A 14,209-nucleotide genomic window follows, 5' to 3' on the forward strand; every position below is an offset into this window, starting at 1 on the left:
TTAGAATGATGACTCCTTCCTGTGTATGTTTCTGGCAGAGATCCCAATCCCCTACAAAGCCATAGGTATGAGCTTCTGGCTACATGCAGTCTCCAATAGAGGAAGCTTAGAAGCCTAAAACATTGTGTTTTATTATTGTATCTAGAGGGAAACTGTCAGTTCAATATCATGCTCAGGGCAACAAACATGGACAAATAGCTTATAGGGAGATGAAACAAATCATGCCAGTCTCTTAGCTGATGGATGTTTGCGAAGTTATAAAATTATGCTTTTCTTATAAGCTGAAAAGTCTTAGAGATGGTGCTGAGCTGCTGCATACATGATTCCATGATTTGCAACATGGCACCACTTCTTTGACACTTGAGCTTGGAAGGAAAACCTATTATAACTTTGCAAACATCTACCAGTTAAGAGGCAGGTATCATGTGTTTTATTTGCCCTTGTCTGCAGCTCTGAACGTGATAGACTGACAGGTTAACTCAAACTATGCCTTAAATAGTATGCCTTATACTATTGAGCGCCCACTAGTGTCAGCTGTAGGTAGGAAGAATTTTCTTATGTTACCCTTCACTGCTTAAACAATTTTCATTTTTTGGCTTAAATTTGTTCCCCCTCACCTTATAACATCCGTCAGCAGAGCCATATGAGGGCTTTTTTGTGGTACTTTTTAAAGGCACCCTTTATGTTACCATATAATATAATGTGAGACTCCCATAAAATTTGCAGGGAGAGATTGAAACTAAAGCACAATTGTGCAATTTTGTGAGTCTTAGGCTAGGTTTACACTGTTGATGGGTTCCGCAAGAGGGAGCTTGGTCGCTCAACTCCTTTTAAAGGACAGGAGTCGAGCGGGAAAAAAAATATTGCACCCAACGGACCCCATTCAGGTCAATGGGATTAGTCAGAACCCGGCAATGTCACTTGTGAAGAGGGTGCTGAATGGACCCTAAACTGGACTGAGCCCCCCTGGCAGCGTGAATGAGCCCTTACTAGACCATGTAGTCCAACCAACGTAGTTTCCCAACCAGTGTGCCTCCAGCTGTTGCAAAACGACAATTACCAGCATGCTGGGAGTTGTAGTTTTTCAGTGGCTACAAGCACACTGGTTGGAAATCACTGGTGTACAGTAATGGTAAAATGCAGTTTTCTCACTTGGACTTCCTAGTGTATCTGTTAAACTGATGCCATACTTTGATATCCTGGAGGTTTATGTTTTAAGGAGTCTATTGTGCATACTTTGATATCCGTCACCCATAGACTAATAGGTTACATTTCCAGGAGGAACTTAATCGATGATTAAGAAAAAATATTATATTTTTTATTTCATGACAAACGCAGTTATTTGTTAAAAAAAAAAAAGACTAGGTGGGATACATTAAAAGGTTAATATAGATGAGCAATGCTGTATATCACATAAAATTTGAATTAGAAATGTAGCAGCCTTTTGGTCGTTCTCCTTATAGATAATTTAATTCAGAAATAAATATATTATCATTGTGGAGCTGTTTTGCTTACAGCCATCTCAAGGAAGTCGGTGAATATCATTGTGGGAAGTGCGGCATAACCACGTTGGCTTCTGACAATCAGAATATCGTCGCTGATTAGATAATTTACTTCTGAGTTCCCCTGGGTCACCTTGGTAAATTAGGCAAATGCTCCTGCTTTACATATCATATGAAGAGGAAGGGGGTCACACAAGTAGGGGTAGACATAAAGAAAAGTCAAGACACCCTTGGCAACACCAGTGCACAATGGTATTTTTAGCTACCAAAAGCAAGAGGTACTTGGGATCACCAATCTATTTCATACAAATTAACCAAAACCAATAAATCAAAAAGAATGCAGAGACCATAAAATAACTCTGGGTCAGATTTTATTTCAGAAAGTTTTCTCAGTAACTTGGATGTTTTCCTGAAGTATATGGGCCGTATAACACAGGCTGATTATTGGTCAAACAGGCTGATATTGCCCTGTGTAGTAGTGGATGTGCGGCTGAGGAACGATGAAAGGGTGTACGCACGATCCAGGGAATGTTTGTGTAAAAAAAAAAAAAAAAGCATAGTAAATGTAAAAGTAAATCCCCCAAACAGCTGTCCCCTATATGAAAACCCTCATATAAGTTATGTTGGTAGTAGGTTGTCCCTCTATTAGCTTGGTAGTTAGTCTCCATAATAGCTTGTAGGTAGTATATAGCCTCCCATATTAGCTAGGCAACAGATGCCCCCCCACATTAGGTAGGCAACAATTCACTCCCCCTCACCCACTGCTGGTCTTCTTCACCTGTCTGCTCCTACAGTTCCCTCAGCATGGCCTCTTCTGTTCTTTCCTCTTCCTCTCGGCCTTTTGTGTTTGCTGGTTAAATGCAGCCAGCATAGAGAAGAGAGAAAAAAGGCAGAATATTGCGCTATATAGTTCGGTTACTTGGGGTGTTAGTTGGTTGTAAGACTGGTGGACGGGTTCGCTCTCCTTGGGGTGTTGTACTGGCAGGCACAACACTGGGAAGCACGTATTAATAGGTTGGCTTCAGGAGGCAGCCTGCTGTCGGTACCGTTGGCATTATGGTGCTGGATGCAGGTACGTTGTCCGGTGCAAGGGTAACCTGGCAGGGTCCCCCCGTGACCTCAACTTCCTCCATTTTTTGAAATTCTCCATGTGTATATATAGATGCATTTACTGTTTGTTATGTAACGGACCTGAGGAAGAAGGGTTAACCCTTCGAAACGCGTTGTCCATCAAGCCTTTGTCAATCTGAATAAGACACATTGTTTGCACCAGTTGTGTCCTCGGTGAATGCGCCGTGAGCGGTAAGTCTGATTTTTCTTCCCCGTCACAAGGGAAAACCTGCCACGTTACCCTTGCACCCTACAACGTACCTAAATGCAGCCAGCAGGTATATGAGTGATTGACAAGGTGAGGAGCCAATGGCTCCCACCGAGCGCCACATTTAACTATAGGCGTCCCTATTAGAAGGCATTTACAGTTAAATGTGGGACATGTGAGTGCTGTATTGGGACCGTGGGACATCTTCCCAAAAATGGAAATGTCCTGTCGCATCTGGGACAGTTGGGAGCTATGCCTGCTGTGGGGGTCTAGTTGGCAGGTATTGGATTAGGTATCGGGGACATTTGCACGAGTACAAGAACTCATGCAAATGTACAGTATCTGTCCCAATACCAGTATAGGTATCGGGGAAATCCCTAGTTTATATGTACAAAGCCCATTACTCATCTCCTTACTGTATTATTTATAAAAGAGTTCAAGTTACTTGGGAATTAAGAAAAATTTATATTTAGTCATAATGTGACTAAAGGAAGTTTGTCTACATTGGGTAATAGGGATCGATGTCAGTAATGTAAGTCATGTTTTATAATGGACAATGGCAGCATGCACCGATGCATTTATTTCATTACATTGGATGACATTCCCACCGTTCCTCATTCATCCATATCCATGCATTGTGATAGTCCTGTCTGCATGTAAAAGATTTCTACAGGGCACAATGCATTATTACAGGGAAATCAATAATTCATTTTCAGGTAATGTGTTTGTCAGTCCTGTGAATTGTAGTCATGATTTGTATGTCTGACATCCGGTAACCCACCCGAATAGATATGTATACTGTTAGTGATCATCTGTATGCTCAAAGCATAGGGCACATGTCAGGAGAAAAGTACATTAGTTAATGCTATTTATTGATTATATTAAAGGAAATCAACAATGGAGTAAAAGTCATTGATCCTATGAAAGTGTTTGTGAGTTTAGTGGTGTATATATACCTTAGAGATGGGTATAAAGACTGATATGGGTGGACCCAACACTGAACTGCTTCCTCTACCTGCCATAACCTTTTTATAGTTGCTACAGCTGTCCATAGGGGTAGCTGACTGCATACAGGTTGAGGAAGCTACGGCTTATATGTAGAGAAAAGTAGAAAAATAATTTATCTGGAAGACAAAGCTCTCCTGTAGGTGGATTTACAATTGATTTCAATAGATCTACAATAGACAACTTTTCTTTGCATCATATTTTAACATATTTTGTGATAAAGTAGGTGCAGATGAAAGAGGATTAGAAGAACACTGCTGCTTTCTTTTAAATACAGTGTCACACTAGTCAGTGGGTTGTGTCTGGCACTGCAGCTTACCTCCATTAACATTAGAGGTAAGCTGCAACCCAAGGATAGGTGTAGAGCTGTTTCTGGAACATAACAGCTATGTTTTTCTAACCCTTTTAAAAGAGGTTGACAACCATATTTCATAGACACCATTGAGTATAATGTATACAGGTTGCCTTCTCTATGGCCCAGTTCTCTCTAGTGATAATGCTCCGATCCCCTTGTCCTCGCTCCTTGCTTGAGTACAATGTACTGCTGTGGAAGAGTCACATTGACTTGTATTGTCACATAAGCAGCCATCTGTATCAGTTACCCATTCTACTCAGTGTAATAGTTTCTAAAAAATATTGTTGAAGAGAACCTGTGGTCAACCCCCCAAAAATTCTGATTTTACCATATAGCTTAGGGTGCCCTGATCACACAACCTTTTACAGTTTCTTGATACACTCTTCTGTTCTAGAGATATGAGGGTTTATAGTTTGTCTGACAATTCAGGGAATCTGTCAAATGGATGTGAGCTAATTTTAATAATGGAAGTGAATATCAGGTGATTATACAGTCAGGGGGTATGAATGTTGTACATTGAGGGGCTTGTATGCCTAATACACACCCTAACTATATAATCCCACCCAGTCACTCTCATGTTCAGTTCACGCCCATCTGATGGATTTCCTACATGGTCAAACTATAAACCCACATATCTCACGAAAGAAACTGTAAAAAGGTGTGTGAGTTGGACACTGTGATAATGTAGGCCCATTTTTTGGGTTGATTACAGGTCCCCTTTAAAGGTGGCCATCCTCTTTAAGTTCACTGTTGATCTGAAGTCCATTTAATTTAATTCTGCTTTATCTTTTAGAGACTTGACGTTGTGAATATCATCCATGTCCGAGGATGTATCCATGCCGTGGGCTTGTGGTTAAATGATAATTTTGGAATTACTTTTGGTTTAGTAGTAGCCGTGCTGGCCCCTCAGGTAATGTTACATTTTCTATTTAATTGTTATTTAGCACAGATGAGCAGTACAGACTACAGATACTACGCTCCAAGTAGTAAAAATATTGATCCAAAAACATGAATTGAGAAGCAACAGAGATAAAACAATGGAAACCAAACTTCACAGTCTAACAAACACTATCAGATGACTGTGTGACCAAACAGGCACAGCCAGCCTCGCCTAGCTACAATTTTGCCAAGTTTAAGGACAACTGTGTGGTCCTTTACTCCTGAGGGGAAGAGCAGTGAGGAAGGACAAAAAGAAAGCAAAGAAGGAAATGGAAGACAGGAAGCAGAAGGCTCAAGAGATGAGAAGAAGGCAGAAAGAAAATATATATAAAAAAGGGGTTTGGGAGACGGGATCAAATAAGGAAAGTCTGTCACTTCCGCAGTCATGCACATCCACTTACTGTTCAAGCAAGAAAAGTGAAAAGGCCCACAGAAAAGGGATATCAAGGAGCAAGGAGGGCCAACACTGAGAAGGTTTTTTGATAGTTTGGGGGTCCTACAACCCTGTCTAGCAGGACCTGTTCTAAGGTGTCATTAGAGTCCTACAATGAAGCAGTGAGATCCTCCACTGTTTGTCAGATTGATCTTTGCTATTGTCCTCCTACTCTTTAGGATACAATACAAGTCAAAAGTTCGGACACACCTTTTCACTCCATGGTTTTTCTTTTTGGAATTAAGCGGTAAAAAAAAAAATTAAACCAGAATATTAATTGTCTTTAATATTCTTGAAAGTAGCCCCTTTTTCTTTGATATCCGCGTTGCACACTCTTTGTATTCTCTCATTCTGCTTCATGAGTCAATTGAAATGGTTTTCCAATAGTCGTGGAGAGTTCCTAGAGTTGCTAAGCACTTGTTGGCAGTTTCCTTCACTTTGCAGTCAAATATTTTACTGTAATTTTATTGGAAATTCATTAATATTGTGTAGAAATACAGCTTTAGATTTGATAAGGGTAATATATGTGTTTGATATCTTTGCTCTTTAATGTCTCTACACACGTTAGTCAAAATTTGGCCAAACTTACAAACTTCAACAGGTCTAGCAGACTGGATGTGCATGGAGGCCTCCCAACTCTCTTTGGGGGAAATAAGGTTCAGGCATGTTGGATTTCAACTATTCCACCCTATTATTCTCAGATAAGCCATCAGAGAGGAGTAGGGCAGCAGCTTTCCACTCTCAGTTGAGGACATTCAGACATTTAGCCAAGCTGAATGTTTGTGTATGTGGGGAAAAACTTGGCCAAACAAACATTCATCTGGAAATTCTATGGCTGCCTTTTATACTAAGGCTAAGTCTCTACTTGTTTAGTTATTTATTTATTTTATTTTTTTTGAAAAATGCCAACTCTGCCGCATGGCATTTTTTTTGCCCAAAAAACGCTGCGGCCAGATGTTAGCTGTAAATCAATGAGAGAGCTCAAAATTCTTATTCCACTTGGCGTTTTTCACTTTGGCGTTTTTTTTAATCCTTTTGGCTTTTTTTCACTCTTCTTGGGCGTTTTTCAACTCCTTCGCTACTTTCCAAAATCGCATCATGTTGAGCCACTGGTGATTTTTTTTAATTTTTTTTTCAAAATCGTGGCGTTTTTCCTCCAATAGAAGTCTATGGGAGTGAAAAAACGCCAAGAAAAAATGATATATGGGTTTTAACTTTGGTGTTTTTTCAGGCGGTTTTATTCTTTTTTGGACTTTAGCGATCCAAAAAAGTGATGAAGATACCTTTTTTAATAAAATTTCGTAGGGTACCATTAAAAAAATTTAATGAAAAAGATAGATACAATTTTTTTCTTCAATATTGTATCTTTTTTATTAAAATTTTTTTATCAATTTTTAAACAGGGATCAATTTATGTGGGTGGGCAGGGACCTAAAAATGTAGCCGGCAATAATAAAAATGTAGTGTGTGTGTGTGTGTGTGTGTTTTTCACTTTTTTTTTTTTTTCTTAAAATATTTTTTTTTTTTTAGGTAGTACTACTACTCCCAGCATGGAACAAACTGTTCCATGATGGGAGTAGTAGTACCTGTACTAATTGACAGATTGCCCCAGGTCCGTTGCGATCCTTCTGTATAATGTGTAGATGCGGCCGGCCGCTCTTCTATGGTCCCCTCCACTGCCGTATATATACACCTATTCATATTTCCCGCAGAGAGCTGTGATTGGCTGGAACCATCTGGCCAATCACAGCTCTCTGTGGGATATAGGAATATGTGTATATGTACGCAGTGCAGGGGACCATAGAAGAGCGGCCGGCCGCATCTATACATTATACAGGAAGATCACAGCGGGTGTCAGGAGTGACATCCACTGTGATCTTTCCTTAACTGCCGGTTCTACTACTCCCAACATGAAGCACACTCTGCTCCATGCTGGGAGCTGTAGTACCTGCATTAATAGACAGATCGCAGCAGGTGTCAGAAGTTACACTCGCTGCGATCTGTCTATTAATGCAGATACTACAGCTCCCAGCATGGAGCAGAGTGTGCTCCATGTTAGGAGTAGTAGTACTTGCAGTTAAGAACAGATCACAGCGGGTGTCACTACTGACACCCGCTGTCATCGTCCTGTCTATAGCAGAGATGGAGCAGCTGTATACATCGCTCGCATCTCTGCTCTGTACTCCGGCCACTCCCTCATTGATATTTCACTCTGAGAGCTGTCATTGGCTACAACCATCCGGCCAGTCACCACTCTAGGCGAAAAATATTTGAGTGATGTTCTATTCACATCACTGGCCGGAGTACAGAGCAGAGATGTGAGCGCTGTATAGAGCCGCATCTCTACTATATAATGGACGATCATATCGGGTGTCAGGACTGAGACCCGGGGCGATATGTCTATTACTACAGGTACTACTACTTCCATCATGGAACAGTCTGTTCCATGCTGGGAGTAGTAGTACTACCTAAAAAATTGAAAAAATAGAGAAACTATTTAGATTTCGTTAAATACATTTTTTTCCATCACTACTGCATCCTTTTTTTTTTTTTTTTTTTTTTTGGTACAAAACAAATTTTGGGTACCAAAAAAAAAACGCCAAGAGGTGCCAAAAATTTAATTTGCATACAAATGAAAAAACGCCAGAAGCAGGACATTTTCAACCCAATAAACACAGGATAAAAAAACAAGTAGAAACTTAGCCTAAGGCAGTAATAAAACTTCTTTAAGTTGACCACGCAAAATTGCAGCAATAAATGGTCTTCCAGAAGGTTGGTCCCCTCAAAGAAAGTGGCCTATATGCATTTTACATTACAGAATTGGAAAGATGTCACAGGAAATCTGGTCTAGAATCTTGTGCTTACGTACATTCAGATGTTACAGTAATGACAGCTCTACTGTATTGGATGCTAAAAGGATGCTAACATATCTGCTTTCTTCCATAAACAGTGCCACACATGTCCCCTAGTTGTGTGTGGTATTACAACTCAACCCTATCCATAATGCAGTAGAGCTGCAATACCAAACACAGCCCACAGGTGTATCAGGATGAAAGCAGCCATTTTTAGCTAACGTTGTATATTTCCTTTAACTATCCATCCTGGAGTGCTCAGATGCTTAAGGGCTTGTTCACATTGCCGTTGTGTCCGGTAAAGGGAGCTCCTTTGGTCAGGCTGTCGAGAGGATGAGAGTTGAGCGAAGAAAAAAATAGTGCATGTCCTATTTTCCTCCTCTGCTCAAATCTTGTAAAATACCAGATCTCAGACAGACCACATTCAAGTCCATGGGAATAGTCTGGACCTGGCAGTGTCAGTTATGTGCCGACCCATTCAGAGTCTGTTCAGCACCAAAAAAAAAGAGCCAAACGGACCCAGAAATGGTCGGAGCCCAAGTCGTGTGAACTTATTCTAAGACAGCGAACCATCTCTATGCACATGTTTACTTGTGATCTTCTCTATGTTACTATACAGTCTTTGATTCCTCTTGGTTTTTGTCACAGGCTCTAGGTCTTGGATTGTCATATCTGTTTTGGACAAAACTAAAGGATATTTGTAGTACCTATGATGAGACTGACTTCAGATGCCTGCAGATAAAAGACTTTAACTTCAAGGAGCTGGACCTGAGTGGAGCCGGCTGCTGTCTTTGCTTTCCACGGGAAGGAGGCTACCTTCCAGTCAATACGGACAGTGATGATGAGAAAACAAGCTAGAAGATCATCGGGTGAAACCAAATCCCCATGGGAACACACCGGCCCAACCATGACTTTTAAGGGATTTCTGACAATTTTAAGGGGTTGTGGGTTGTCCCAGGGACAGCGCCACTGTTTATCATAGGCCGTGTCAAGTATAGCAACTCAGGCCCACTTTAACAGCACTTGAGATCTCAGTCTACCACTTTAACAGCACTTGAGAACCAAACTTATTGCAATAGACTATGCCTATCACAAGGGCATATTGAGGATTTTTATAATGCAATAAAAAAAGAAGTAACTTGACGTTTGAGTACCTGGGACGCCAGCGTACAATGTTTACATTTATGTATAATAATTTCTGTATCTTAGTTAGAAGGGCTTGAACATGCCTTGTGCTCCAGCGTAGACATTCGTCTTGGAATTGTTTTGCTTCAAAACCACAATTTTGTTGTAAAGCTCAGGGTTATTTCTTGAGCTTATAACTCTGCATTAGAAGGGTTGTCCAAGAATACAAAAGCATGACAGTTTTTCCAAAAACAGCACCACAGGTTGTGTCTGATATTGCAGCTCAGACCGGTTTAATGCTGTTTTTGGAAGGAAGCAGCCATGTTTTTCTAATCGTTCACTAGGCACGAATACTGTAGAAACCCCTATGTTCACTTCCAGTGGACAATAACCCTGGTGTATGTATAGAACATAAGTGCTTTGTGGCGTATATGAGTCAAAATAAATAGTTTAAGACACTTTCTGAGCCATTAGTATTAGAAGCAAAAAAAGCCAACATGTACCGTCTTTATACCAATTGTAGTTGTTATATTGTTATACACAATAACATGAAACCAGTTTGCAGAAGATGCAGTAGTTTTTCCCTCAATAGCTAGTTATCATGTTTATTTTATCCTTTGCACGCAAATTTTAAAGGGACATTAGCAAAAAAAAAGGGCTCCACCATTTTTCTAGAATATGCCACTTTTGTCCATGGACTGGGGCCGGCTCAGTCCTTCACTTGTTTTGAGAGGACCTGCAATATGGTACGTAGCTCATGCACAACAGTAGCACTGCTTCTAGAAATATAGTAGAACCTTCTTTCTTCATAACTTCTACGGGCATCACGTTGCCCATAGCAGCCAATCAGATCGCTTCTTTCATTTTGCAGAGGCTTTTTTTTAAATGAAAGAAGTGTGCTGATTGGTTGCTGTGGGCAACCCAGCAACTTTTTCCTTTGGACAGGTTTTGATATATCTCCCCCATAGTCTTTTTAGTGAACAACCAGGCCAGGTAGCTTGACAGTGGAGTTTAGCAACTGCAATGTATAAAGCTTAGTTATACACAAAAGCTTTCCTTGGTAAGTAAAGATCAACTGAACGTCTTAATAAAATATTAATGATGGGAAATGATTACATTGACCTCAATGGGGTCTGCTGCGGAACATCCGCCACAGAAAACTTGCAGCGGGTAACCCGCCCTTATGAACGTACTCTAAACTATCCCAGTTGATCTTGATGTAACCTTACTACCTCTATTGTGGCCTGGATAAATAAATACCAATATACCTACACCTTCTCAGAGGCTTCTCTCGAGTGTAATCTTTGTCATGGACAAGTTAAAAGGTTTTATGTGGAATGCATTTTTTTTATTTAATAAATAGAATGTTGTGTTTTGTTAATCTATGTGAATATTAGGTACTTTTTATTTATCAAAATTGTATTTTTTACATGCTTTTTATATGGAGAAATAAAGCAAAAACATTGGCTGGTCAATTCTTGTATATGAGTGTTTCTCTGATTGTCCATCTACATATGAGAACTGGCATATTAAATAGAGGATTTTTTTAAATTATTAAAACTTAATTTTTAAAAGGAAAATTTAAAAGGTTTAAACTCTTTCAAAATATATCAAAGGGTCATGGAAATATAGCTTATGCTTTACCACCAGGAATTAAATGTTGTGGGTGATATTGCTCAAGAAGTGATATCCCTCATGGTTGTCCCTGTACCATCTGGATGGGCTTCTTAACTTTTTGCAGAGGTGTCAAGTAGTGACCCCTATTTTTTCCTGACCTATGATGCACTAAGCCTCCACATGGTATATGTCGGAGAACTTTCCCTAAAAAGGGGTGACTTCTATGCCACCTGAACCTCACCCTCCCTATGTTTTCCTTAGAAGGTATAAATGGAGTGCGGTCTCCTTCTTCAGCACATTTTACCATTAAGGATTGTCGGGGAGTAAAGTAACTTTGCAGTATAAACCAGCTTCACAAATGTGTTTGTAAAGAAGTCTGGAAAACCATTCAGATATCACAGCCTGAATAAGGGCGGATTCACACACAATTTTTGTAGCAGTTTTCCATTGAGTTTTTAAAGGGAATCTGTCATCCGTTTTATTCTGCCCAAATCATGAGCAGTATAAAACAGATACAGGCATTGTGATGCTGGCACACTATGAACTAATACGTTCGGGTGCTGTGGAGTAATAATAGTTTATTATGGGGGGTGGGTCCTGGTGGCTGCTTCAATGCCAGTAGTGAGCGACAGAACACTCCTTATACATAGATGCTGGACCCGCCCCGCGCCCTAACTACTTATTTGGGTCCCGGTGGCATCTTTAAACCCCCGAGCGTCTCAAAGTAATTCACTCAGTGTCCTGGCATCAAGCTGCCTGTAGGTTTTTTGCTGCCCACAGTTTTATGACATGTTCCTTTAAAGCCAAAGCCAGAAGTGGTTTGCCTCTGATCAGTTATGATCCCAGTGTGGAAACAATCATACTACATATGGACCTTGGTTGAGCGCAACACTTGCTTTTTATAGGTTTGACAGTAATGTCAGGGTGCTGGGATAATGCAAAGGGATCTGTACACTAGATTTCCTCCTCTGGCATTGAGGCTGTTGGGCCTTCTATACACCCAAGGACCTTCTCTGTTCGGCCTTCTATACACCCAAGGACCTTCTCTGTTGGGCCTTCTATACACCCAAGGACCTTCTGTGTTGGGCCTTCTATACACCCAAGGACCTTCTCTGTTGGGCCTTCTATACACCCAAGGACCTTCTCTGTTGGGCCTTCTATACACCCAAGGACCTTCTCTGTTGGGCCTTCTATACACCCAAGGACCTTCTCTGTTGGGCCTTCTATACACCCAAGGCATCCTCGTAGTAAACATATAGAAATATTAGGTTACCTATCAGTTTTTGACAATAAAGCCAAGGTGAACACTTTCAAAAACCTGTGTTATTTATGTTACAGGGATTTATATATATATATATTTTTTTTTTTTTTGACACCACATTTTCATAGCTCACTTTTTTTGCTTTGAAAATATGTGAGGTACCAGGTTAGCAGCACTTTTACCATTTTTGCGCCAAGATTAATACTGTTTGCACCAATTTAAAATCCAAGAAAAATTCACACAGGAAAATAAAAAAACAAGCTTAATAAGATTGTGAGATGGTTCCACCTACATAATACTTCAAATCCAATAATGTTGTGACTGATAATGTGCCTACTAAAAAAAAGCAAAAACACATCTCCCAAACAAAAGATTTTCACATGCTGAAGAAGATATATACGGTACTTGAAATATTTGCCTTTCTTAAGGCTGTGTTCACATGTTGCATTTTATTTATGGAACGTCTGTATTTTTACCACAATATTCCAAAATCAATGTAAAAATTTGACCATTATTATGCAACTCAAGGTAAAACGCGCAATTTTAGTCATTTACGGAAAAATGCACATTGTAGCATAAAGCCAAGCATGCCTCCAGTTCAAAGTAAGCCACACCTGATAGTATGTTTGGACCCCATTAAAAAATATAGTGTAAAAATATTTATAGAAGAATTTGCAATGTCAACGTTAAAAATGCATTACATACATTTTATGCATTGAAAAAAAATAAAAAAAATTGTGTGTGTAAAGTTGTAGAAACTTTGTGCCAGAATTTCCGAGTATAAGGCCAATCTTACTGGTTTTCCAAATAGAAAGATGCTGCATGTAAGGACATTGGGGGAGATTTAGCAAAACCTGTCCAGAGGAAAAGTTACTGAGTTGACCATAGCAACCAACCAGATCGCTTCTCGAGTCCTTTTCAAAAATAAAAGAAACAATCTGGTTTCTATGGGCAACTCAGCAACTTTTCCTCTAGAATGGTTTTGATAAATCTCCCCCATTGTGTGCAATTTCCTATAACTTTATAATTAAAGGATATTTAAGTTATGAATTTTTGATACACACTTGTAACGTATATTTAAGAAATAAATGCTATTGTGTTGTTCACCAGTCAGGATGTAAATTGAAACAAGGCATTGGGAGAGATTTATCAAAACCCGTCCAGAGGAAAAATTGCTGAGTTGCCCATAGCAACCAATCAGATCGCCTCTTTCTTTTTTAACAAGGCCTCTGAAAGAAGCGATCTGATTGGTTGCTATGGGCGACTCAGCAATTTTTCCTCTGGACAGGTTTTGATAAATCTCCCCTATTGAGTATGAACGGATCTACTGTGTAACACCACTTTACTGTTGGACATCTATGCAAATACTTAGCTCTAATCCTAGCTCCACAGTACAGATCTACACAGTATTCTAATTTAGGGAAAGTGATCATTTTTACTGCATTATTAAGGACTCCATACACAGAAAAAAGTCAACCAAACCCGTAGTTTTGCCAGGACTGGCCAAATATCTAATGTGTATTGGGGGGCCTCCTGACTCCTGAGCTATATTATGTGTATCAGCACCTTAAAGTTACGTTCAGACGAGCGGATCCACAGCGTATTTTACACTGTGGATCCACAGCTGAAGGATCGCTGTATGGTGCCGTTAATGTGCCTGCTCCGAGCAATACGCTGCTACGAGCAGACACACTGCGATGTGCGAGTCACCACGAGCATGCGGAGTATACTCGCACATCGCGGCTGCTCTCAGCCTAGGTCAGTGAGCATGGGAATGGCTGCGATGTGTGCGAGTATACCGCG

At 40.1% G+C, this 14,209-nt stretch overlaps 1 protein-coding gene across 1 annotated transcript in view; it reads left to right on the top strand.

Moving 5' to 3' along the window:
• LOC130368141 (tetraspanin-15-like) overlaps positions 1-10,997 on the top strand; it is a 173,661-nt gene extending 162,664 nt beyond the window's left edge. Inside the window, exons 7-8 of the mRNA XM_056571489.1 lie at positions 4,974-5,090; positions 9,052-10,997. Of these exons, the coding sequence (XP_056427464.1) occupies positions 4,974-5,090; positions 9,052-9,261 (327 nt within the window). The 3' untranslated portion in view covers positions 9,262-10,997. The remainder of the gene's footprint in view (positions 1-4,973; positions 5,091-9,051) is intronic.
• Positions 10,998-14,209: the final 3,212 nt, after the last annotated feature.

Source organism: Hyla sarda, chromosome 4, assembly GCF_029499605.1.
Source record: "Hyla sarda isolate aHylSar1 chromosome 4, aHylSar1.hap1, whole genome shotgun sequence".
Taxonomy (NCBI): Eukaryota; Metazoa; Chordata; class Amphibia; order Anura; family Hylidae; genus Hyla; species Hyla sarda.